The sequence below is a fragment of the Corythoichthys intestinalis genome, chromosome 7 (genome assembly GCF_030265065.1).
Source record: "Corythoichthys intestinalis isolate RoL2023-P3 chromosome 7, ASM3026506v1, whole genome shotgun sequence".
Lineage (NCBI taxonomy): Eukaryota > Metazoa > Chordata > Actinopteri > Syngnathiformes > Syngnathidae > Corythoichthys > Corythoichthys intestinalis.
In genome coordinates, this window is record NC_080401.1 from 53,035,591 (window position 1) to 53,063,223 (window position 27,633).

A 27,633-nucleotide genomic window follows, 5' to 3' on the forward strand; every position below is an offset into this window, starting at 1 on the left:
GCACTCATTAAACTCTGCCAGCTGCTTTAAAATTCCTTTAGTATTAAGCAAGTGAGTTTTATTCATAAGAAGAAAAAAAACTCCAATTGAATTAATTCCGCTTAAATCAAGTTGTTACGCTGATAATTGCACACACGCCCACACGCCGACTGCATTCGACACATGCCTTCATTGTTATGCGGCCTACCCGTCGCCCGCCCCCTTCCCTCGACCCCCCACCTCTCCTACCATGCTAATCTTTGGATAATTCTCAGCAACGTTGTATATTCCTATGAAAACGCCTTCTTAACGTTGCGCTAGCGTGAAGATGAAGAGCGTGAGAGCTCGAGGGGGGGAACCAACGGCCCTGGGGTAGGTGTGTGTCTCGGCGAGGGGTCGGCTTGGCTTCAGCTAATCTGTGAATCAGCATGTTATCGGAGCAGTATTGATCTTATCTTTGATCCATCTTTGCCTACCATCTACGCTGCGTGGTCTCACTTGACAGAAGGCGCTTGTTTTGCATTTTGCATGAGAGCTAGCTGTCCTACTTCCTGTTTGCACTTTGGCTCAACAGGTTACCGTTTAAATCTTTAACTAAGATAGCGGTGGTATTAGCCGTTTTTCTCTAGCAGAGAACAAAGAATACAAACGTGATCTCTTACTACTTATAGTCATGTTGCATGTACTGTATAGTCCATAATGATTCTGTTGTGTGATGGTAAATGGACTTACACTTGCAGGGTTTCCCCTACACATTAAATATTGTGGCGCACCGCCACACCAAAATAAAAGCTGCCACGCCGTGGAAAAGAGATTTTTTGTTTTGTTTTTAAAGGCCGTTTCAAACTAGCGGCAGCGTAGTGTGAAGGGTTCAGCGGCAACCTATTCATTGTGTATTGTAATGTCCGTAACTAACGAGGCCCCCTTAAGAGACGATCGGACAGGGAGCTGTGACGTAGAGGGAAGTGAGAAGGGGAATAGGGTAGATAGCGGTCGCATGTGGCGGAAGCCCGCTGTTATTATCTGGGTCTCTGCCTAGGCAAAGGCCAGATAGTGTTGTTCTGCAACTTTATACTTGATCTTTCTTTATTCATCTTATTCTCCGTGTTTTTTCGGCGCGCCGAGCAGCCCGATCCGTTTGACCGATTGGCACCGTTCAAATATCGCAATGTCCGGAATTTCCGCACGACGCAGGCTTTTTTTCAAACGGTCCCAAAAAATTTTCCATTCGCCCGTAAATGGCAATTTTCCAGAAAAAAAAAAAAGTTTCAAAATGTATTCAGTCCTACAAGTTTTTTACCAAATCACATAATTTAGGCATTAAAAATTCCGGGACGGTGAGTGGCATAAAATTTGTATACAGAATTTGGAAAACATTTACAGTTTCCGGAAATTTGTTCCCATTAAAAATTTCATTTTTAATGGGAACTTCCCCATTCACTTCCAATGGAATTTCAAATGGAATTTACATTGCATTGATGCCATTGACGGCCATGTATGTTGAATCTAATGATGCTAATGTACTCGGATTTCATTGACGCATATGTGAATCCATGCCATTGACGGCCATGGATGTCCAAAAATGTTCCCATTCATTTTCAATGGCAAAAAAAAACAATGTCCCCAAATCAACAGGACATGACCAGATATCAAAAGGACGTGTCCCCCAAACTTCCCCTATTCCATTGACACTTATGGCGGGTGCTGCCATTGACGTCCAAAATTTTTCCCATTCATTTTCAATGGCAAAAAAACAATGTCCTTCTTCCCCCCATTCTACTTATATGAACATCTCTACAAACGGAATTTTCAGGTTACGCCACAACGGGAAACTAGCGCAGCTTCCAAAGTTTACTCAACATAATACAGGTAGTCCCCGGTTTACGAACGAGTTCCGTTTCTGCGCAGGTGATGTTACCCAGATTTCCGCATAAATCGGAATTAACTCTTTAAATACATCAAACTGTCAAAAAACGTGTTATGCGTTATTCTACTGTCCTCGCCACGACGTTGGGGGGAGCTAAGTCTTTGCTAGACAGTGAGCTAAGCTCCGAAATGACGATGTCAGACGTCCGTGTGGTTTGGTGACTTTATTCAGCTGCTCACGACATCAACTCTTGCAGAATGAAACTAAAATAAATTAAATCAGTCTCATATTCAATAACAGCAATTCAAATGTGTTTATAAGTAGCTGCTGATACTTATTATTATTACTATTAGAAACACATAAAATATTGCCATTGATTTAAAAAATCTATAATATTTAGTACATGTTTTGACCAATGGAGGGTGCCATATTTTATGCACGCAATGGACGCTCCGGGTGATGACACTGTCACTAGACGAACACTACCGGTGTTCTGCAAATCCTTCCTACGCCGCGACACGTCCCACACAAGCGCACATTGGCCAAAAGCAGCAAGTACTTACTATTGGTGGGTTTTTTTGTTTTTTTTTTGTTTTTTTACTTTTTCATTGCCTCAAAATACTTTTTGCATGATTTTCCTTCTCATACTTTTAAGCATTATGTTTTCTTATGGTAGCTTTCAAGCAGATTGTTGATCTGATGACCACATTAGTCATGTAACGTATTCAGACCACCCTTATTTAATATTACAGTGATCCCGTGCTACTTCGCGCCCTCAGTCCATCGCGGATTTTTTTTCCAATTAAAAAAACAAAACAAAAATACAGATGAGCTGTCCCGAGCCAATCGCATAGTCTCACGCTCTCTCCCTTCCTCCCTGTTCCTGCTCTTTGTTCGTCAGAGAGTGAACTGGAGTTGCTTATTAAAGTAAACGATGATTGACAGACAGTTAAGCTTTGATCTTGCCAGAGACTTGACCTTCAAAGGGCCGCATGCGTCAATCATCTTTTAACTTGTTAAACAGTTGCTGTAGCAACTCATTGTGTGTAAGTGAGCAGCTGGAGTGGATTTTGAGTAAGGAAGACAAGCATTATTATAATTTTTTTTTTTTTTTAATGGATTGGGCGTCTACTTCTTTTCTTGTTTAAAAATATTTCTGTGGGACAGCAACATCTTTAAAAGTAATCGTGTTTATTACATTTAAAGTACTTAAAACCATTTATTAAAGTATATATTATATATACTAGGGCTGTCAAACGATTAAAATTTTTAATCGAGTTAATTACAGCTTAAAAATTAATTAATCGTAATTAAACGCAATTAATCGCAATTCAAACCATCTATAAAATATGCCATATTTTTCTGTAAATTATTGTTGGAATGGAAAGATAAGACACAAGATGGATATATACATTCAACATACTGTACATAAGGACTGTATTTGTTTATTATAACAATGAATCAACAAGATGGCATTAACATTTTTAACATTCTGTTAAAGCGATCCATGGATAGAATGACTTGTAGTTCTTAAAAGAAAAATGTTAGTACAAGTTATAGAAATTTTATATTAAAACCCCTCTTAATGTTTTCGTTTTGATAAAATTCGTAAAATTTTCAATCAAAAAATAAACTAGAAGTTACTGTTGATGTCAATAATTGCTTACACAATGCTCATGGGTGCTGAAGCCTATAAAATCAGTCGCACCCAAGCGCCAGCAGAGGGCGGCAAAACTCCATAAAACACAATTAACAAGTGGGCATTTCACTCTACTGTCATTTAAATCTGTCTGAGCGGGACATGTGCGTTAATTGCGTCAAATATTTTAACATGATTAATTCTAAAAATTAATTACCGCCCGTTAACGCGATACTTTTGACAGCCCTAATATATATATATATAATGTTTTTTAATTGTACTTTGGGGAAAAGGGTGAAAAAAACATGTCTTTCATGTATATCTGTTCAATGATAGTTCTGAATAAATACATTGAGGAAAAAAAAAAATTGGGTGTGGGGGCGCTACTTCGCGAGTTTTCACTTATCGTGGCGGGTTCTGGTCCCCTTTAACCGCGAAAAACGAAGGATCACTGTACTACATTTAAGTATTTTCTCAAGGCATTCTTATGACGTTCGGCCAGTCAAATGACTAAAATTTTTAATCGAGTTAATGACAGCTTAAAATTAATGAATCGTAATTAATTGCAATTCAAACCATCTCTAAAATATGCCATATTTTTCTGTCAATTATTGTTGGAATGGAAAGGTAAGACAAGATGGATATATACAGTACATTCAACATACTGTACATAAGTACTGTATTTGTTTATTACAACAATAAATCCACAAGATGGCATTAACATTATTAACATTCTTTCTTTTAAAGGGATCAACGGATTGAAAGATTTGTAATTCTTAAAAGATAAATGTTAGTACAAGTGAGAGAAATTTTATATTAAAATCCCTCTTAATGTTTTCCTTTAATAAAATTTGTAAAATTTTCAATCAAAAAGTGAACTAATAGCTCGCCATTGTGGGCTCCCTGCCGTTTTTCCACAATGTCTTAAACCACGTAAGGTAGTGATTGAAATACACCACAAGGTGTCAATGGCGAGTTTTAAATTAATTAGAGATCTAGCCAAGCCAAAGTCTGAGTAAGTTTTATGTGTATTTTGCTTGGGAATGTCAGTTCTCTTTGCTTTGAGCGCTTTTCTTTTTGTGAACATTATTTTTTTTTTAGAGATATATGGAATATTATTTTTGTTGTGCTTTCACTAAATGATACTGTGGCGACTTAACTGTTCCGCCCAAATGCATGATGGGAAGTCTGTTTGAGGCAATGCAGGAGCGGGTCATTCCGCGCATGCGTTAAATGCATCAAATATTTTAACGTGAATAATTTAAAAAACTAACGCCCGTTAATGCGATAAATTTGACAGGACTAGTTTTAATATCAAATTATTTTAACTCATAATAATGTTTATCTTTTAAGAACTACAAGTCTGCTCAAACTTTAACCAACATTTTTTTCCGAAAGGTCTTAAACAAGAGTAAATGATGAATTCTTCTTTGTAACACGCCCGGTTGTTTGAATAATCCAAAGAATGTGCGGCTCCGCATGTGGTACAAGGTTAAGATTGAGAGTGTGCGAAATGTGTCAGGATTTTATGAATATTTATGTTTCAGGAGCTGCAATCGCCTTGAATGGTGCCGCCAACTCCTAACTCGGCACATAGGCGCCAAAACCTAAACAGCCTTTAAGTTCTTCAAACCTACAAATCAACTCCCTTTGGGCTTATGCATAAATTTCGATGCAAGGAGTCAAACCAACACGCGCTTGAGCTATTATTTCACGAATACCGTGGCAGTTCTTTGACCCGAAAGAACCATTTCCACCATTTGGTGAACTTTCACCATCTGGCTTTTCAAAATACCACAAGTTCAAGGTCAAGAGCTCTTCAGCTTCCACGGTTTTACCAGCTCTTCTTCATTTTTTCCCGTATCGTGATTTGGCTCATAGCCGTGCCTCTCCGAGCTAAACTGGCAACAGGAAGATATTTTAGAAGGACCTTTCAGAAAGTTAACCAGAAGAGTTTGCGGGCTATTTTCCAATAAGTGTACTCGGTAATGCATTTGGACACTGTGAGGTTTTGACATTTGGAATTTGCTGTGGTGAATCTATAGTAATCGAAACGAAATAATAATAATAATAAATGTAATAGTAAATTTCTTGTGACCACACGTAGCTTAAAGGGATCCTCTATTTTTAAGACAAGTAATTCTTAAAACATAAATGTTAGTATGCGTTATAATAATTTGATATTAAAACCCCTCTTGATGTTTTTGTTTGAATAAAGTTTGTAAAATTATTTTAAGTGATAGGTCGCCATTCTTGTTACGTCGCAGTGCGTGACATCACTGGCCCCGAATGCCGAAATTCCAGCGTGTCACTCGTTAGCTTTCCCAACATGTCGTCAGTTCTACCCTTCCTATTTGAACCAGATCTGAAAAGTGAAGAGCAGGACAGCACTGTCGGTCGTTCACAAGACGAGCTTCTGGGAAAAATGCGTGCAGCAAATACCTGATAAGACAAAAGTTGGGCAAAACTGGTGATGCGAGAGAGTCCTGTTGGTCACTCCGGTTGGGAGCGAGAGTGCATGCTGTTGGGATTCGGGAACTCCGGTTTTAGTAGCAGATATTCAAGGTAAGCATATTGCATTTTCAAACGTTTTCCCAATATAATTATGTGGATTGTTAGCATCCAGAGCTGTCGTGTGCTTTACATACAGTACAGGCCAAAGAGCACACCTTGTGTAATCCAGGTCTTGTACATTGTAACGCGTGGTAGCTAGGATACGTGTATAAAAGTTCCAGAAAGGGGAGAAGCTTCCACTTATGCACATTTATTCTCAAAAAATATTTCCACCTTGACCACTCTTCACTCGGGAGCTCAGCAGTACGCAAACACGCATTCCCTGACGAACTCCAACATTGTTGTAAGGTCCACGTCAGAGTCACTGTCATAACTGTAGCGTGCCATAGTGCTTTAATTATTTAGTATGATTTGGGGAACTCCCACGAAGAATAGTCAACAAAAAAGATAGCAATACTAATCCAAATCCGCGTTTTTTACTCACTCGAAGATCCAGGAATTAGACCGATCCCATGGCAATATTGCAGCTGCGATTAGGCCGTCGATTCCACAAAATAGACTGATCCGAAAAGCCGCTGTGGGACCGACGAATAAAAATAAATGGACAGATCCAAAACCATTATTGCAGACGAGATGGGACCCTTACTTGACTGAGGATCCAGGAAAAATGTTCGGGCGCCAGTTGTAACGCGTGGTGGGTAGGATACATGCATACAGGGACCAAAAAGGGGGAGAAGCTTCCACTTATGCACATTTATTCACTAAAAATAATAATTCCACCTTGAACACTCACTTCACTCCTCTTTTTTCCATTTGACTGGAAATTGCATCCAAAAGCAGCACATCGTGGCATTTCATTCGCGAGTTTAGGCAGCAATAAGCAATTGTTGAACACGCTACACATTCGGAAAGATACCAATTATGTCACTGCGAGCCCACAAACCATGGCGCCAAGTGTTGCACCGATACCATTTTTTGGCCCCGATACCTGGCTGTGCAGTATCGGCCGATACCGATACCATACCGATACCACCCCGTTTTTTTTTTCCCCTTAAATTTTTTTTTTTTTTTTTTCTTCCCCAAAGAGCTACATAATTGGATGTGAAATCATTGCTATCAAGGCTTTGTCAGGCTGTTGCTTACCTTTGCAAAATAGGAAAAAGTACACTAAACCCTAGTAGACAATAGTTGAATAAACCTTTGGCTCTCAAAGGCCAAAATAGTGCTAAATTTGTGAAATTAATAAAACATGTATAATACTAGCCCAACAGTAAGAAAGTAAAAATAAATTCATAATAATAAACTCTGAATGAACTGAATAAACTTTTTTAAACCTCTCAAAGTCCAAACAGTGCAACTTTCATGAAATTATTGTCACATTCTGCTGCTGGTTAGATTGTGTTTTGTTGCTGGGCTGGTAGTGGGGGCGTTCCTGACATCGCACTTGAATCCAATGCAGGCTAATCAACGCAGCATTTAAGCACGGGTGATCTCAGAGAAGGCTGCCGAGATATTTGCCTTGCTGATCGCTATTTGACATCTGGCACAATAATCTCGCTACATTTGCTTGTTACGCCCTTGCATTGGGTTTTTCTGTTAGTGTGCGGCTCTCGTTTGTAATCTCTGCCTATCGTCTTAGTTAACCTTCGAGTTTGTCAGTCGACCTGCTGTCACGGACTCCTTTTGTTATTTCTACTATCCCGCGATCGCGTTATTTTTTGTTTGCAATCATTAAACCCTTTTATGTATCCCCCGCTTGTTGTCTGCTTCGAGGTTCAACCTTGTTTCCGCATTTGCGGACGCTAACAATTATAAGTAATAATAATTGACCACAGCATCCCGTCTCTCCTTTTTTTCGGGAGGTGGGAGTCCCTTATTTCTATTTCTACTTTGGAAACACTTCCCAAATTATTGCGGCATTTCTTTCAGTAAAAGACAATAAAAGTAAAGTAGACGAAGTGAACTGACCAGAGATTGTTGCTCCGGTCCAGCGGCCTTCTTCCTCTGGATAGCAGTCCTGCTCTTGCAGGGTCAAACTCATTGTGTTTGTTCACGTTTCGTCTTCAAATGTTTTATCAAGTTCGAGGTATTGAAACTGGCCGATTTAACTCCACATCTCCAAACTTTCAGGCCGCAAATCTTGCATGCAGCCATTGATTTTAATTGACGGGATTTCTATTTGGAAATATTTCCCGACCGCCGCCATATTTCCTGGTTTGTTTTTCATCCATATGAAAAAGCCCCCTTTTGATTGGTCAGGAGTGGCTATTGGCCCGCTCTCATTGGTCTGGAGCAGGCCAATAGCGATAGCTGCTTGGTGTTCACGTGTCATCACACAACACAGAGACAGAGTGTAGTGAGCGCCAGGAGGAGAAAAAGGCTGTGGTCAAAAGTTATAATAATGGACCGGTAAATGGTATCGGCGCCGTCTTTGTTGGTACTCGCCGATACCGATACCACCATTTCGGGCCGGATCGGCGCCCCCTGCCGATACTAGTATCAGTATCGGTGCATCTTTAGCGCCAACTAACGGTCAAAATATGGACTAAATATTATAAAATATTGCCATCGATTTAACATTTTATGTGTTTCTAACAACATATTTTAGTACAAGAGAACAATTGTGGTTTATTAGAGCCTACATGTATTTAAATCAGAGGATCACTTTAAAACATTGCTGCCATTGAGGGTAATAGATAACCAATCCATTTTAACAGGGAGGGGCTGGAAGCGATTTTTCACTTTTTGCGAATGACTGTTTAATTGACATTTTTACTTGGACTCCCAGTCAAAACTGATTGGACGTCTATTGGAGTCAATGTGGAAGATCAGGACGCAAACGTGGAACGTGGAGTGGTTTTCCACCTGTGTACAACTTTCTGCTGAAGCTGTGAAAGCATGGATGAGTATCTTACTGTCTGCCTGTCTTTGTCTGCCTTGAGGCATTCGACCTGCCCGCAACTTCTGGTGACCTCTATATGTGTGGGCTGATGAAGGCAACAGGTCAGCTCCTTTACAGGCGTTAATCCGCACATTGCAGAGCTTGGTTATTTGTATATAAGTATGTTCTATGTTATTCGAGGAAAAGCCTCCGATCGATAATTAAATTAATAAAGTTTGCATCTGAACTCTTTGTCTAAAACCACAAAACAGAAACATTACACGAGAATAGAGATAAACGAGTATTTGTGAATTGGGTGAGTGCTTTGCACATGTGAATTGCACAAAGACTTGGGTACAACATTTGAGTGGCAACCGTGACTTTACATAGTCGGCGAATTCATGACCTGTGTGACTGAACTATTTCAAGTCATGTTTATTTTTTAATACTCGGCAGGGTTGTTTTTGTCAACAATGACGATAACAAAAATATTTCCTCAACGAAAATAACTATCCAAAAGTAGTGTATTTTGTTTAATGGTGGAGCATACACTGCCCTCTGATGGCAGCGTTGGGTCTGGCTTGACTGTCGTTCAATAATGCTTCCATACAGGAGCACTCAGACGTCTGACTGGATAAAGGCTAGCTGCACTCTGGTTTGGCCCATAAGAGGCTGTAAGTTGTTTCAGCTAATATTAAAAAAAATAAAATAAATAATAGCAGAAAACTATCCAACCTGGCAACTCAAGCTACCTGACGATGTCGCGACTGTGTTGTTTTAGCAACTGTTCTCCCAAAGCTTTTATTATATTCACTTGGACTTTATAAATATACAAAGATGCCAAATAAACAAGTTGCATAATAAACATACTTCTGCAACATGAATAGGGCGTAAATAAATGTTTAACAGCACAGGAAATAGACGTGGTGAGAGAGAACTTTCCTTCGTGTGCGTTTAAGAACATATTATTTATTCACTTGTAGAAAGTTTTTGGCGTTTACTTTGGAATTGCTGCATTTGCAGCCGTTTGTAACGTTACGTGCAAGCAATTTTTGATAGGGTACAAAATCTGACAGAACACTGGCCCAGATTTACGAACAGGTCAGTAACGATGCATATTTGAAATTGAATATGAAGATGAATCTGACACAGTTAAAGTGGATAAAAATAATTTCTGTCTGTGGTTGTAATATCGACTCTGTCAATAATAGCTTGGAGCAATTATTGGGGAGAAGAAACTGCGAAAGTTAAAAAAGCTATGTTTTTTTTCACTAAAAATAAAATAAATCATAATTAATCGCAATTCAAACCATCTATAAAATATGCCATATTTTTCTGTAAATTATTGTTGGAACGGAAAGATGAGACAAGATGGATATATACATTCAACATACGGTACATAAGTACTATATTTGTTTATTATAACAATAAATCAACAAAATGGCATTAACATTATTAACATTCTGTTAAAGCGATCCATGGATAGAAAGACTTGTAGTTCTTAAAAGATAAATGTTAGTACAAGTTATAGAAATTTTATATTAAAACCCCTCTCAATGTTTTCGTTTTAATAAAATTTGTAACATTTTCAATCAAAAAATAAACTAGTAGCCCGCCATTGTTGATGTCAATAATTACACAATGCTCATGGGTGCTGAAGCCCGTAAAAATCAGTCGCACCCAAGCGCCAGCAGAGGGTGACAAAACTCCAAAAAACACAATAAACAAGTGGACATTGCACTGTGCTGTCATTTTAATCAGTTTGAGCGGGGCATGTGCGTTAATGGCGTCAAATATTTTAAAGTGAATAATTAAAAAACTTAATCACCGCCCGTTAACGTGATAATTTTGACAGCCCTACTTTAAATAGAATGAATTAATGACGTGCCTGAGTGTTATGTTAACAATTACATACAGTAAGCCTAACTTGACCTGCCTACAAATAGTTTTAATCAAATTTTCATTTATGTAATACAAAACTAAGCCGCATCAGAAGGTTCCGGAGCTGCAGGTTTAAACGATTTGAGCATATGGGGAAAGTTTTCTGCATTTTTTTACTCCCCCCTTACTGTCGTGTAGACGACCCCTTTTCAAATTTGAGCATTTTATGTCATGAATCAGCCTGATTTAAATACATATCCTAAATAGAGTCCCAGCACTAGTTTAAATTCAGCCAGCTCTAAACCCTTCAGATCCAGGCGAAGGCTGAAACGTGACTCGGCAGCAGTGACGCGGGGCTTAACCCGGGGAGGTGCTGACTCTAACCTGCTTTAATACTTTCATTTGGAGAAGCGGGGACGTGTCTCGAGAGAGTCGTGTGCACTCAGCAGGTGCTCGGGGCGCGAAGGATTTACGGCCGTTTGCACTCGTAGAAGCAGCGACGCCAACGGTGACGGGAATTAGGGGCGCGCGAGGGTTCTTATCAAGGTTGTAGGTTGTCATTTTAAAACTCTGCCACCCTCTGCAAGACCGATTTCCGCGTACACACGCGGATCTGTTTCCTTGCAAACATATCGCCGCTTGTCAGGCAGTCGCAAGGACTGTTAGCCTTATTAAAGCTATATAGCCTTCCTCTTGGATGGCATAAATCCCCCTGTTCGCATAACATTCTGCTGGTTTGCATTTTTACGAGCATCCGCTCGGCTGATACATCCCGTATCGGATGACTTCTCCTATATCCAGAATATTTCTGGACGTTGAAATCGTGCTATGTTGTGGTTTATTCAAGCGTCAAACATATTCACAGTAGGCAGAAATTACAAATTTGGACAAAAACTTGGCGTACAAAACGTGGGCTGACACGATTAATCGATTACCAAAGTAGTCCACAACTAATAATTTGTGGGGATGCTTTGCTTAGCAAAGCTCTCCACATCAAATATTCTCTTTTTTTTTTTTTCTTGTCCACTTTTTCAGCACGCTGTCCAGCCTGCGCGCTTTGATCGATTCTCACTGTTCAGACTTGGAAACGTTCTCAAACTTTACACAATGCAGGCTCGATTTCGATTTACCCCCACACATTTACGGTTGCTGCAAAACCCTGAAAAAATTCAAATCTCAAATGTATCTCGTCCTACACAGATTCACATCATTCGCATGTCTAAAAATTCGGGAAATGAAGCCGCACCAAAGTTGTATACCATGGGTCCCCAAACTACGGCCCGCCTCCACATTTGGTCCGGCCCTCTGAACAGTACCAGAGAGCATTTTGATTTTTTTTTTTTTTCTTACTCACTAGTGTTATTTATTTCCTGGCCTTTTTCTGTGAGGAACTCAGAGAGGGTTATTTGGTTATTGTCTATTTAATTAATACTGTTATTATTGTTTATTATTATTATATTATATTATTATTATTTTTATTTTATTTACTTTTGTTCCGTGAAGAATCCAGAAAGGGTTATTTGATTGTGGCTTTCTGAAAAACAGTAATTTTTTTTTTTTTATATTTAAGCACTCCTGCAATCGTCACACTTTTCTGTTACAAACTGACCACAGGAAAAAGTTTGGGGACCCCTGTTGTATACAGTTTTTGCCAAAAAAGTAGGGTTCTACCGAAATTTGACAAAAAACTGCCCCATTTCCAGAGGCCCAATTCATTTCCAATGGCAAAAAAAATCAACAGGAAGTTACCAAGATTAAAAAAAAAAAAAAAAAAAAAAAAAAAAAAAGACCTCCCAACGGCTATGGGTGCAAGTTTTCGTCTGACGAGACGAGAACGAGGCATTTTTTGTATATACCTTTTTTTGTGTATATGGCATTTTTTGCAGGCCATGCAATGAAAAAAATTGTTTGGACGCGCATAGCTGTCAAGGGCAGCGATGTGCATGGCCTTCAAAAAATGCCATATACCCCCCCCAGAAAAAAAAGCTATATACCAAAGCCATTTCGTCATCTACCAAAAAAAAAAAAAAAGCCACATACCACCCCAAAAATGCCACATACCAAAAGCCATTGTGCCATACAGCTGGGCAAATAAGTATTTAGTCAACCACTAATTGTGCAAGTTCTACCACTTGAAAATATCAGAGAGGCCTGGAATTGTCAACATGGGTAAACCTCAACCATGAGAGACAGAATGTGGAAGAAAAAAAAAACAGAAAATCACATTTTTTGATTTTTAAAGAATTTATTTGCAAATCATGGTGGAAAAGAAGTATTTGGTCAATACCAAAAGTTCTTTTCAATACTTTGTTATGTACCCTTTGTTGGCAATAACAGAGGCCAAAGGTTTTCTGTAACTCTTCGCAAGCTTTTCACACACTGTTGCTGGTATTTTGGCCCATTCCTCCATGCAGACCTCCTCTAGAGCTGTGATGTTTTGGGGCTGTCGTTGGGCAACACGGACTTTCAACTCCCTCCTCACTCCGTGGTGTCAAAATGATAACAAGAACAGTGAGCAAAAATCCCAGAACCACACGGGGGGACCTAGTGAATGACCTACAGAGAGCTGGGACCACAGTAACAAAGGCTACTATCAGTAACACAATGTGCCGCCAGGGACTCAAATCCTGCACTGCCAGACGAGCCCCTCTGCTGAACAAAGTACATGTCCAGGCCCGTCTGCGGTTCGCTACAGAGCATTTGGATGATCCAGAAAAGGACTGGGAGAATGTTTTATGGTCAGATGAAACCAAACTAGAAGTTTTTTTTGTAGAAACACAGGTTCTCGTGTTTGGAGGAAAAAGAATACTGAATTGCACCATACCCATTGTGAAGCATGGGGGTGGAAACATCATGCTTTGAGGCTGTTTTTCTGCAAAGGGACCAGGACGACTGATCTGTGTAAAGGAAAGAATGAATGGGGCCATGTATTGTGAGATTTTGAGTGAAAATCTCCTTCCATCAGCAAGGGCATTGAAGATGAGACGTGGCTGGGTCTTTCAGCCCGACAATGATCCCAAAGACAAAGCCAGGGCAACAAAGGACTGGCTTCATTAGAAGCATTTTAAGGTCCTGGAGTGTCCTAGATCCAGATCTCAACCCCATAGAAAATCTGTGGAGGGAGTTAAAAGTCTGTGTTGCCCAACGACAGCTGCAAAACATCACTGTTCTAGAGGAGATCTGCATTGAGGAATGGGCCAAAATACCAGCAACAGTGTGTGAAAACCTTTTGAAGAGTTACAGAAAACGATTGGCTTCCATTACTGCCTCAAAGGGTACATAACAAAGCATTGAGATTAACTTTTGGTATTGACCAGATAATTATTTTCCACCATGATTTGCAAATAAATTATTTCAAAATAAAAAAATGTGATTTTCTGGTTTTTTTTCCACATTCTGTCTCTCATGGTTAAGGTTTACCTATGTTGAGAATTACAGGCCTCTCTAATATTTTCAAGTGGGAGAACTTGCACAATTAGTGGTTGACTAAATACTTATTTACCCCACTGTATACCAAAAAAAAAAAAAAAAAGAAAAAAAAAAAGCTACATACCAGTAAGAAAAAATGCCATAAATGAAAACCAAAAGCAAATTTGCCATATACCAAATACAACTTTTCGTTCTCGGCCCTCCTGCATTTTATGTGTAGTTAGCCTGAATAGTAGCAGAGTCCAGTGTCACTCTTGTGACGTTCTGTGCCCCCCCCCCCCGTCCACGACTCACCAGTGCGTCTTCTCCAGTCTCCAGTCGTGAATGCTTGCATTACAATATGCAATGTTGTTTAAGCCTCTAAGGTCAGACTAAGGTCTGTGCTGAGTGATTACCACACACTAAATGTAACTCGTAGCATTAGCATAGCATTCACATTAGCGTTAAGCTAATGCTAACGACGAGCATCCTTTTAAACTCTGATTTTTTTATTTTATTTCATTTTATTTCATTACATTTTTTTTTAAATACAGTTCGTGGCGTCCAGGTGGGTATAATTCATGAAAAACATAATGTACTGTTTTCCTGCTGATTGTGTATTATCACCAAGTTGGCATTGTCCATGTAGACCAGGGGTGGGCAAACTATTCCACAAAGGGCCGCAGTGGGTGCGGGTTTTTGTTGCAACCCATTAAGAGGACACCTTTTCACCAATCTGCTGTTTTACAAGTGCAATCAGTTAATTGCAGTCAGGTGCTTCTCATTTCTGCTGAAACCTCATTGGTTACACCATCTGTGCTGGGTCAGTTGGAACAAAGACCAGGACCCACTGCGGCCCTCGAGGACCGGTTTGCCCACCCCTGTTGTAGACGCTACAAAATGTGCTCGTCTTTCAATGCTCGTTCAAAATAGTTGGAAACCTTTATCTATTCATTTTTTGAGTCGATTTTTTAAATTTTACAAAATCAATGCTAAAGCTACATTGCATATTCTCTCTGGGCAAGATAGGAAAACAAATCTTACCGTGTGTGCAAGCCTGGAGACTGGAAAGCAGCAGCACGTCACATGAGTGACACAACCAGACACTGCTACTAGGTTAACTACACATAAAATGTCACATTGCGAACATGTTACGCAAATTATTTTTTGTCTTGTTCTCGTCTCGTCAGACGAAAACTGGTATTAGTCTCGTTATGTTTTAGTCTCCTAAAACTTGTTTTTAGCTGGTTATCATCTCGTCATCGTTATGAAAAAAGCTGTTGACGAAATGTTTTCGTTATTGTCATGGTTGATGAAAACGACACCGTAACTGGGAAAAGCTGGCAGCGATCATTTAGCCCAGTCAAAATGGATTCTGATTAACTGGAAGACTCTCTGTATTATTCGTCTTACATGTCCCAGACCTCATAAAATTCTTTCCTTGTCCTCATATTTATTGTACAGACTGGACTGTCCTGTCATCTCATGGTTGCTCCAAAACCAGCAACATTGACCAAGTAGCCTGAAACTGGTGGTTGAAAACTGGTTTGGGTGAAAACATTTTTGCTGGATCATTTTCAGCATGGTGTCTCACTGTGTAAAAAAGGCAAGAAAACATACAGCTGTGGTCAAAAGTTTACATACACTTGTGAAGAACATAATGTCATGGCTCTCTTGAGTTTCCAGTTATTTCTACAACTCTGATTTTTCTCTGATAGAGTGATTGGAACAGATCCTTCTTTGTCACAAAAAACATTCATGAAGTTTGGTTCTTTTATGACTTTATTATGGGATAACAGAAAAAAGTGATCAAATCTGCTGGGTCAAAAATATGCATACAGCAGCGCTAATATTTGGTAACATGTCCCTTGGCCATTTTCACTTCAATTAGGCACTTTTGGTAGCCATCCACAAGCTTCTGGCAAGCTTCTGGTTGAATGTTTGACCACTCCTCATGACAGAATTGGTGCAGTTCAGTTAAATTTGATGGCTTTCTGACATGGACTTGTTTCTTCAGCATTGTCCACAAGTTCTCAATGGGGTTTAAGTCAGAACTTTATGAAGGCCATTCCAAAACCTTAATTCTAGCCTGATTTAGCCATTCCATTACCACTTTTGATGTGTGTTTGGGGTCATTGTTCTGTTGGAACACCCAACTGCGCCCAAGACCCAATCTTCGGGCTGATGACGTTAGGTTATCTTGAAGAATTTGAAGGTAATCCTCCTTCTTCATTATCCCATTTACTCTCTGTAAAGCACCAGTTCCATTGGTAGCAAAACAGCCCCACAGCATAATACTACCACCACCGTGCTTGACGGTCGGCATGGTGTACATGGGGTTAAAGGCCTCACCTTTTCTCCTGCAAACATATTGCTGGGCATTGTGGCCAAACAGCTCGATTTTTGTTTCTTCTGACCACATAACTTTCCTCCAGAAGGTCTTATCTTTGTCCATGTGATCAGCAGCAAACTTCAGTCGAGCCTTAAGGTGCCGCTTTTGGAGCAAGGGCTTCCTTCTTGCACGGCAGCCTCTCAGTCCGTGGAGATGCAAAACACGCTTGACTGTGGACACTGACACCTGTGTTCCAGCAGCTTCTAATTCTTGGCAGATCTGCTTTTTGGTGATTCTCTGTTGAATCTTCACCCTCCAGACCAATTTTCTCTCAGCAGCAGGTGATAGCTTGCGTTTTCTTCCTGATCGTGGCAGTGACAAAACAGTGCCATGCACTTTATACTTACAAACAATTGTTTGCACTGTTGCTCTTGGGACCTGCAGCTGCTTTGAAATGGCTCCATGTGACTTTCCTGACTTGTTCAAGTCAATGATTCGCTTTTTCAGATCCATGTATGTATATTTTTGACCAAGCAGATTTGATCACTTTTTCTGTTAACCCATAATAAAGTCATAAAAGAACCAAACTTCATGAATGTTTTTTGTGACAAAGAAGTATCTGTTCCAATCACTCTATCGGAGAAAAATCAGAGTTGTAGAAATAACTGGAAGAGAGCCATGACATTGTGTTCTTCACAAGTGTATGTAAACTTTTGACCACAACTGTAAACCCTCAGCGCTGAAGAAGTTTTTCATGAGCTTTTAGCTACTATTTAGGTCATTTTTTTCCACAACAATTTCGCTCAAATACCTCCTTTCGAGCTGTTCAAATTTCTCAGGTCAGCTATATTTTTGAACGATGACCCGCCGACCACAGGAGCCGTACTTTTTTATCATCAGACATTGCGCACAAATGCGATTCCACAGTCTCCCGGCGCAGACACAACGGCTGGAACAAGCTTATAAGTTTGATATATTTACTACTTGGCTTCTCAGTAGTGAGGTCGGACCAGCTGGGGGCCAGCGATTGGGTCATTTCCTGGCCCGTAGCAGCTCCCCTTATTGGAAACTCCAACGACAGACGATAACCAGCACCACATGCGGGGATGGCCGGTGACGGATTTTTAGCACGTTTCGAGCTAAATTAAAATTTGGAAAACATGTGCAGTAAATCTCGGGGGTTTGAGGTCGGCCGCTGAAGTTCTCCTGGGAACCCCGACGAAATCAGTTCAACGGTTTAAACCCAACTCGGCCGAGCAGACGTTTTCGGTCTGTCCGGTATCAGCAAATTCATCAGGTTGATGGACAAATGGGTTGTACTATTAAAGGATCAAGAGTCATCTTTTAATGGAGGTTTGACATTATGAGTTGGGATGATTACACAGGAAACTATTTCAAATGATGGCGATGTAATGTCGACTTTTTATGCTCGGTCATAAATTTTCTTCACTTCACTTCCCTTTTTTTTTTTTTTTTTTTTTTTTCCCACTACACTATTGGATTACATTGGTTAATATGTGAGAAGCGTCTAGGGTCATATAGTATATCTTGTATTGACCTCGCTATGACGTCAAACATGCATCCAGATGGCAATATCTGCGGTGACATCATGAGTGAGCAAGCCGGTCTATATGTGATTAGTGAGCCTTTCGAACGAAACCAGAGACTTGAGCTGTTCGACCTTTCTCACTGTTTTGTTTGTATTTTTTAACACGTTTTCCAAAACTGCAATTATACAGTGGAATGAAAAAGTATCTGAAGCTTTTGGAATCCCTCAAATGTCTGCATAAAATCACCATCAAATATGACCTGATCTTTGTCAAAATCACACAGATGAAAAAACAGTGTCTGCTTTAACTAAAACCACCCAAACATTTATAGGTTGTCATATTTTAATGAGGATAGGATGCAAACAATGACTGAAGGGGGAAAATACAGTGGGGCAAATAAGTATTTAGTCAACCACTAATTGTGCAAGTTCTCCCACTTGAAAATATTAGGCTAGGTTCAGGTCTTAATGCACAAATCCGATTTTTTGTCATATCTGTATTTTTTAGCGTGCCCGTTCAGACTGCCTTTGTCCATTGAGACCTTTCAAGTACTACACATGCGCACTAATTCGCAGTCCGACACGCGCTGAGCAAGACGACCCGCATGCGCAGAAGCATTATAACAAATGACCACACATGCTGGCTGTCATCCGTCATTCCAGGGATATATTTTGCTTTTTAAAAAGAGGACACAAAAAACACAAATAATCCCAGTTTAGGTTTATATTCAAAGTATATGGATCTATAGCATGCACGCACTGTCCGTGCATGTCACACACACATACGGGCAGTTTGCCCCGACTCTCGGCCGTGTAAGCAATGTTGAAATATTGCTTATATGGAGCAGAGAGAAAACCGATCATTCTCAGGCTTATCCTCAACCCATTTTTATTGTTTTTATGACTGTTGTCAAGTCCGACCCTTCCTAAAAAGCCGTGTTCAAGGCAAGCTAGGCGCTAATAACGCACAGCTGCACCGCTACCGTAGCGTCTCTCTTGCTTTTTGATGACGTAATTGCTGCATGAATTCCGATTTGAGAGACTGGACAGTACAGACCGCGGTGACAGTCTGGAAAAATGTGGCCCAGATCGGATTTGAACCACATACGAAAGTGACCCAGATCGGATTTGAAATGGACCAGTTCTATGCGCCTCGTCACGTTCAGACCGTCAAGTTAATGCCTCACTCGAGTCGGGAAAAACATGAACAAATCGGATTCGTGCATTAACACCTGTAGTATGAACATTCCCTTAGAGAAGCCTGTAATTGTCGACATGGGTATACCTCAACCATGAGAGACAGAATGTGGGAAAAAAAACAGAAAATCACATTGTTTGATTTTTAAAGAATTTATTTGCAAATCATGGGGGGAAATAAGTATTTGGTCAATACCAAAAGTTCATCTCAATACTTTGTTATGTACCCTTTGTTGGCAATAACGGAGGCCAAACGTTTTCTGTAACTCTTCACAAGCTTTTCACACACTGTTACTGGTATTTTAGCCCATTCCTCTATGCAGATCTCCTCCAGAGCAGCGATGTTTTGGGGTTGCCGTTGGGCAACACGGACTTTCAACTCCCTCCACAGATTTTCTATGAGGTTGAGATCTGGAGACTGACTAGGCCACTCCAGGACCTTGAAATGCTTCTTACGAAGCCACTCTTTTGTTGCCCTGGCTGTGTAATTGGGATCATCGTCATTCTGAAAGATCCAGCCACATCTCATCTTCAATGCCCTTGCTGATGGAAGGAGATTTTCACTCAAAATCTCTCGATACATGGCCCCATTCTTTACACAGATCAGTCGTCCTGGTCCCTTTGCAGAAAAACAGCCCCAAAGCATGATGTTTACACCCCCATGCTTCACAGTGGGTACGGTGTTCTTCGGATGCAATTCAGTATTCTTTCTCCTCCAAAAACGAGAACCTGTGTTTCTACCAAAAACTTATATTTTAGTTTCATCTGACCATAACACATTCTCCCAGTCCTCTTCTGGATCATCCAAATGCTCTCTAGCGAACCGCAGGGGGACACGTCTGGCAGTGCAGGATTTGAGTCCCTGGCAGCGCATTGTGTTACTGATAGTAGCCTTTGTTACTGTGGTCCCAGCTCTCTGTAGGTCATTCACTAGGTCCCCCCCATGTGGTTCTGGGATTTTTGCTCACCGTTCTTGTTATCATTTTGACGCCACGGGGTGAGATCTTGCATGGAGCCCCGGATCGAGGGAGATGATCAGTGATCTTGTATGTCTTCCATTTTCTAATAATTGCTCCCACGGTTGATTTCTTTACACCAAGCGAAGAGTGAATAGAAACAGAAAACAGCCTCCGTTATTGCCAACAAAGGGTACATAACAAAGTATTGAGATTAACTTTTGGTATTGACCAAATACTTCTTTTCCACCATGATTTGCAAATTAATTCTTTAAAAATCAAACAATGTGATTCTCTGGGTTTTTTTCCACACTCTGTCTCTCATGGTTGAGGTTCACCCATGTTGACAATTACAGGCCTCTCTAATATTTTCAAGTAGGAGAACTTGCACAGTTGGTGGTTGACTAAATACTTATTTGCCCCACTGTAAGCATGTGAACAATCACATTTAATATTTTGTTGCCCCCACTTTGGTAGCAATAACTTCAACCATACACTTCCTGTAGCTGCAGATCAGTCTGGCACTTTGATCAAGACTAATCTTGGCCCATTCTTCTCTTCAAAACTGCTGTAGTTCAGTCAGATTCCTGGGACGTCTGGCATGAATCACTGTCTTTAGGTCATGCTACAACATCTCAATGGGGTTCAAGTCTGGACTTTGACTTGGCCACTCCAGAACGTGTATTTTGTTCTTCTGAAACCATTCTGAAGTTGAAATTCTTCTGTGTTTTGGATCATTGTCTTATTGAGGCATCTATCCTCTTTTTAAGCTTCAACTTTCTGAAAGACGGCCTCAGGTTTTCCTGCAAAACATCCTGATAAACTATTGAACTCATTCTTCCATTAATGATTGCAAGTTGTCCAGGCCTTGAGGCAGCAAAACAGTCCCAAATCACCATGCTTCACAGTGGGGATGAGGTGTTGATGTTGGTAAGCTGTTCCATTTTTCCTCAACACGATGTTGTGTGTTACTCCCAAGCAATTCAACTTTGGCTTAATCAGTCCACAAAATATTTTGCAAAAACTTCTGTGGAATGTCCAAGTGCCCTTTTTCAAACATTACACAAGCAACAAAGTTTTTTTTAAGACAGCAGTGGCTTCCTCCGTGGAGTCCTCCCATGAACACCATTCTTGGCCATAGTTTTACATATAGTTGATGTGTGCACAGAGATATTGGACTGTGTCAGTGATTTCTTTAAGTCTTTAGCAGACACTGTCGGGTTGTTTTATACCTCTCTAAGTATTCTGCCCTAAGACACACACTCAATCATCGACTCCAGAGTCTTATCACACAAGAGGATCGACTGTATTCCTTTGGATTCCTTTCGTCGGCAATATCAGGTGACGCGACCGCAAATCCAGCAAGTTGTCAACATGTTTTTTCAGTTCTATATACTAAGAACTCAAGTCTGGAAAAAAAATGAAGTACCTGGCTCCGATGTAGAGTGTTCGGTTGACTTGGATGACCCTCTGGATGTGGAGAGGCTCTTGTCTCTGCCACGTGGGGTGCGGTCGGCCCAGAAACACCGGATAGCGTCTTGACACTATTACGAGGTGGAAGATACACACATAATTACTGATCGCAATCTGGAATTCATTCTTGGCAAATTTATGTCCAGCCGACTCTCATTAAGGGACTTCGGTGTCATTGCCGTTGATATAATAACAATTTCAGTGCTATTGATGATGACAGGAGTCCAATCATGTGGCGTCCAATCATCCTTTGGATGTGTAGTTAAATTAGTTTATCACTATAAATGTCCATCTTTGGATTAACTTTGGATCCCGAATCTAAAAAACTTCATTTTGGCAAAAAAAAAAAAAAAAAAAAAGGCTATGAATTGAAATGAGTTTATGAATCATCCGCTGTCACCCTCACACTTTAAATGAATTCAGAGTCTATCGACAATAATGGTAGGGAATGACAGAGTAAAAAACTTTCTGTATCTGTTCAATATGTTAATTTTTGGTTAAGAAAGACACAAATTTTAATTTTTGGTAAAATTTGTGAACTTTGAATGCTAATTTGTTAATGTCAGTCCAAAAAGTTTAATTTTGGCTCCAAAAATATGATTTTTGATTCTGAATTGAAATAAGTTTATCACTTGTTCATTCACGTTCATCGACATCAATGGCACCCAATTGGATTTTTGGTCAAAATAGGTTCTACATTTTTGCAAATATATATATATATATATATATATATATATATATATATATATATATATATATATATATATATATATATATATATATATTTATTTATTTATTTATTTATTTATAAATAATAATACATGAAAATTTATTTTTTTTAAATTTTGGGTTTCAAAACTGTGAATATTGGTTTAATTTTCTTTTTTTTGAAGTTATTTTTTTTGGTCAAAATTGGAACTTTGGATCCAAAATGGTTAATATCAGTGCAGAAAGTTTCATTTTGGTTTAAAAAATACATATATGATTTTTGGCTGTGAATTGAAATAAGTTTATCACTTCTTCATTCGCTGCCAAACCTCCAATTTCAAATGGATTGGACGTCCATCGACAGCAATGGCACCCAATTCGATTTTTTTTTTTTTTGTTAAAAAATTGTACTTTTTGGTTCAAAATTGTGAATGCTTGGTAAAAAAAAAAACTATAAAGTTAATTTTTGGTCAAAATTCACCAATTTTGGATCATAAATGGTTAATGTCAGTCCAAAAAGTTTCATTTTGGTTAAAAAATGTACATATATGATTTCTGGCTGTGAATTGAATTACTGTAGGTTTAACACTGGTTCATTCATGGCCAACCCACCAATTTCAAATGGATTGGACATCCATCGACATCAATGGCACTCAATAAGATTTTTGGTCAAAATAGTTTTTAAATTTTTACTGTTAAAAATGATTGGGGGGGTAATTTTGGTCAAAATTCATTAACTTGGATCCTAAACGGTTGAGGTCAGTCCAAAAACTTTAATTTTGGCTCGAAAAAATATACATATGATATTTGGCTGTGAATTGGAATAAGTTTATCACGTGTTCATTCGCTGCAAACCCTCCAATTTCAAATAGATTGGATATCCATCGACATCAACGGCATTCAGTAAGATTTTTGGTCAAAATTGTTTTTACATTTTTGCTATAAAATATATAATGCCACTTTTTGGTTCAAAATTATGAATGATTGGGGTGTGGGGGGGGTTGGTTTTGGTCAAAATTCATTAACTTTGGATCCTAAATGGTTAAGGTTAGTCCAAAAAGTTTCATTTTGGTTCAAAAATATACATATATGATTTTTGGCTGTGAACTGAATTAGGTTGATCACTTGTTCATTCGCTGACTGCCGTCTAATTTAAAATAGATTGGACGTCCATCGACATCAATGGCACCTAGTTGGGATTTTTGGTCAAAATTGGTTCCAAATTTTTGCACAAAAAAAACCAACAACAACAACAAAAAGTTAATTTTTGGTTCAAAACTGTGAATAACTGGTTTTAAAAAAAAGAATCAAGTTAATTTTTGGTCAAAATTCAATAACTTCAGATCCTAAATGTTTAATGTCAGCCCAAAGAGTTTCATTTTTGCTCAAAAAATATACATATGTGATTTTTGGCTATGAAATAGGTTTATCACTTGTTCATTCGCCGCCTCGCTGCCAACCCTCCAATTTCAAATGGATTGGACATCCATCAACATCAATGGCACCCAATTAGATTTTTTTCTGAAAATTTGTTTAAAATTTTTGCTAAAAAACGCTTCTTTTTATTTCAAACTTGTGAATGGTTAAAAAAACATTTTTTGGTCATCCTAAATGATTAATTTCAGTCCAAAAAGTCATGGGTAGTAAGTTTTGGGTAAAAAAAAATCTCAACTTCAAATGGATTGGACGTCTATTGATATGAATGGCAGCCATTGACAGAGAAAAATTGTTGGTGAAAAATTTTTTCAAATTTTGGTAAAGAATAACATTGCTCAATTTTTGCAAAAAAAAACAAAAAAAAAAAAAAAAATAATAATAATAATAATGCTACTTTTTGGTTCAAAATTGTAAATGTTTTATTTTTGGTCAAAGTTTGTTAACTTTGGATCCTAAATGATTAATGTTAGTCCAAAAAGTTAGATTTTGGGTATTTAAAAAAAAAAATATATATATATATCGTTGTTGATTTTTGGCTTTAATTGAGTATCACTAGTCAACATCCGATCCATTTTAAGTGGGAGGGTGGCCAATCTTCCTACTTCAAAAAGATTTGACATCAAGCGCTCTCAATGGCAGCCAATGAGTTAAGAAGACTGGGAAGCCGTCAGTCGATAATATTGAACTGTAATCGATCCGGATCTGGTCTTTACCGAGCTGACATGGAGACTCCGAGTCTGAGCGCGGTAGGAGACGAAACCTCCAGAGACGCCTTGAACATGTGTGGGAAAGTCGTAAATGCCAGCCCAGCGCCCACCTTTCCGCACCCGCTTCTCATCGGCGACCCCCAGCCGACAGTCTTAGGCACTTTCGTGTGAGAACATGTCTGAACTCCTCAGCCCACACATAGTGACCCTCCTTGCCCCCATCAACACATTTCGTTAGGCTGACACCCCAACACCCCACACTTCTTGAGTGAAGTGTTTGTTTGCCATTCATTGAAATAATTTTGTAATGAGTACTTTTCTGAAGCCATGTGGAAAAAATATTTTTCACCTAATGACTGATAATATTCGTTTACTTATTTTTTAATATGCTGTTTAACAGAGCGCTTGTTTGCAATGAATCAATGTGTTTGAAGGTCTTTATACAGCAACTCTTCAATTAAATTGAATGAATACTTTCACTACCTTCAGATTTTTTTTTTTTTAAACTGTCAAGACACAAATGTTAAACATTTTGACCAGGGTTTTGCAACCTGCAGCTCAATTTTATAGTTAAAATCTAATGGGTATTTGATTAAAATATATTCTGGCGCTTACGAGATTTAACAAAGAAATATAACTTCCCTTTAGTAGGCAGATCAAGTCAGTCTCACTTTTTTGTGTATTTGTTAACAAAGCACAGAGCAGCAAATGTTGGCTATGAGCCAATAGTGTTTTTCCTTGCCATGTTTTGATTACATCGTCACAAAAGGACTATGGTTCTTCACAATTATTCGGGAGTAAACTTTCGGTCTTTCAACTAGAGGCAGTTGCATACTATGCAGCTGCTTAGGGCCCCTGACCACTAGGGGGCCCCCAATCTGGCAATTGTTTAATATATATTCTATTTTGTTTACTACAGTTTGCTTTATCTGACTTTTGTGAGTTTTGATACTTGATTACAGGCTTAAAAAAATAAAAGTTCTTCCTTAACTTCTTTCTTTCCTCTTTTTCGAAAAAGGTTTGGCGCTATCTACTCTAAGTACTGACAATCATTTGAGGTGAGAAGTTTGAAGTATGCAGTGCAACAAAATCTAATTAATATACAAAATATGGACGTATGGGTTGGATTACATGTATGAGTTTCACAGTCCACGGTGACGAAATGGTAGGCCAAAAATATGGGCCCCTTTGCATTATTTTGCTTAGGGCCCCCAAATGGCCTGGGCCGGCCCTGACTAGAGGTGCACGATAATTATCGGTCCAATAATTATCGGTCCGATAATAGGAATTATGACGTCATCCTAATAAATCCGATAACAAAATATATTATCGACCCTATTAACAATATTTTTGGCACAGTGTCGGATTGGGATTTGTGCGTTTGTTTCCACTCCTGTTTTTCCAGTATGCAAAGTTTTGTTACTGTCTTTATTTTGTTCATTATAATAATGTTCATGTCATCATGAAAATTCTGGTTCGGTCAAAGGCAAATCTAAGCTGAATCAACCACAAGTATTTTTGACCTACAGGCGTTCAAAAACTCAGGTGAATATACATTGAAAAATGATATATATATTATTGGTTATCGTATCGGTATTGGCCTTGAGGAGCAGGAAGTTAGCGATATCGGTATCGGTTTCAAAAAATGGATATCGTGCACCCCTACTTTTAACCGAAAACCGAAAATGCAATTTTAGCTATTTTCGGCCGAATGTTTTCGGTCACACCTCAAGTAAAAATAATTTTTTATACAGTGCTGCTCGAAAGTTTGTGAACCCCACAGCGATGGTCAGATTTTTTGTAAAAAAAACTAAAATAACCTTATTAAATGTTAAGTTATACCCAAATCCACAATACTGACATTCCAAATAATGGACTGAAACAAAAGAAATAGTTATATTGTAATTCTTTATTTAACAAAAGTGGTTGATTTAAGAAAAACTCAGATATCATGTGTGCAAAAGTATGTGAACCCCTTCAGTTAATAGGATATTGCGCCTCCTTTTGCAGAGATTACCTCAACCAAACGGTTTCTGTAGTGACTAATCAGCCTCTCACATCTACTTTGGGGGATTTTTGCCCATTCTTCCTTGCAGAACGCAGTCAGTTGAGAGAGGTTTGATGGGCGTCTGGCATGAACTGCTCGCTTCAGGTCCCGCCACAGCATTTCAATGGGATTTAGGTCAGGACTTTGACTGGGCCAGTCCAGAACACGAATCTTCTTCTTTTTCAGCCATTCCTTGGTTGTATTGCTGGAATGCTTTGGATCATTATCATGTTGCATGATCCACCTTCTGCCAAGCTTTAACTTCAAAACAGATGGCGTCAGGTTATGTTCTAGGATTTGACAATATTCCTCAGAATTCATGATTCCCTGGACTATGTGGAGTTGTCCAGGTCCTGAGGATGAAAAGCAAGCCCAGATCTTGACATTCCCACCTCCATGCTTCACTGTTGGGAGAAGGTTCTTTTGGTGGTATGCAGTGTTGACTTTTCGCCAGACATGGCGGTTTTGGTTGTGACCAAACAGTTCAATTTTGCACCTACATCAGTTGATGAAAACTCTTTTTAATTTAGTCTCGACAACACAACTGTTAAAAAAACAAAAAAAAACTACTGAATTGATTGATTAGGAAATCAGGTTGAAATAATAGAAAATTCCAAAATGTTGAGGGGGTTCACAAACTTTTGAGCAGCACTGTATGTTTGATTTCGTGAATGAAATTGTCTATAAAATTGCTATTATAAATACGCATCTGCCTAACATTGTGTCCTTTTTTTCTAATAAAGAAAAAAAGTAACATAGATCAACTTATAATAAAGTATAACTTTATTAACATTGTTTTGTTTGTAACAGAGAATACTTGACGCGTATCAATTTGCCTGAATTAAAAAAAAAAAAGTCACATCCAAACTGTAAAAAATACACTCAAGGTACATTTTTGACCATTTGATACAGAAAAATAAAATGTAATAAAATCAGTAAATAATAACAAATTCAAATTGATTAGAAACATTCACTCATGAGGACAATATGCCAAAAAATTTGACCGAAAAAACAAAACTGAATAAAAGAAAAAAAGAGTGTCCTTGGACAGAAGTACA

General features: G+C 38.9%; 1 protein-coding gene across 3 annotated transcripts in view; it reads right to left on the bottom strand.

The window, feature by feature from the left end:
• sema6bb (sema domain, transmembrane domain (TM), and cytoplasmic domain, (semaphorin) 6Bb) overlaps nucleotides 1-27,633 on the bottom strand; it is a 541,651-nt gene that overhangs the window by 239,747 nt on the left and 274,271 nt on the right. For all 3 annotated transcript variants that reach the window (XM_057840421.1, XM_057840419.1, XM_057840420.1), the window contains exon 5: nucleotides 21,633-21,747. In XM_057840421.1, coding sequence (XP_057696404.1) covers nucleotides 21,633-21,747 — 115 coding nt within the window. The remainder of the gene's footprint in view (nucleotides 1-21,632; nucleotides 21,748-27,633) is intronic.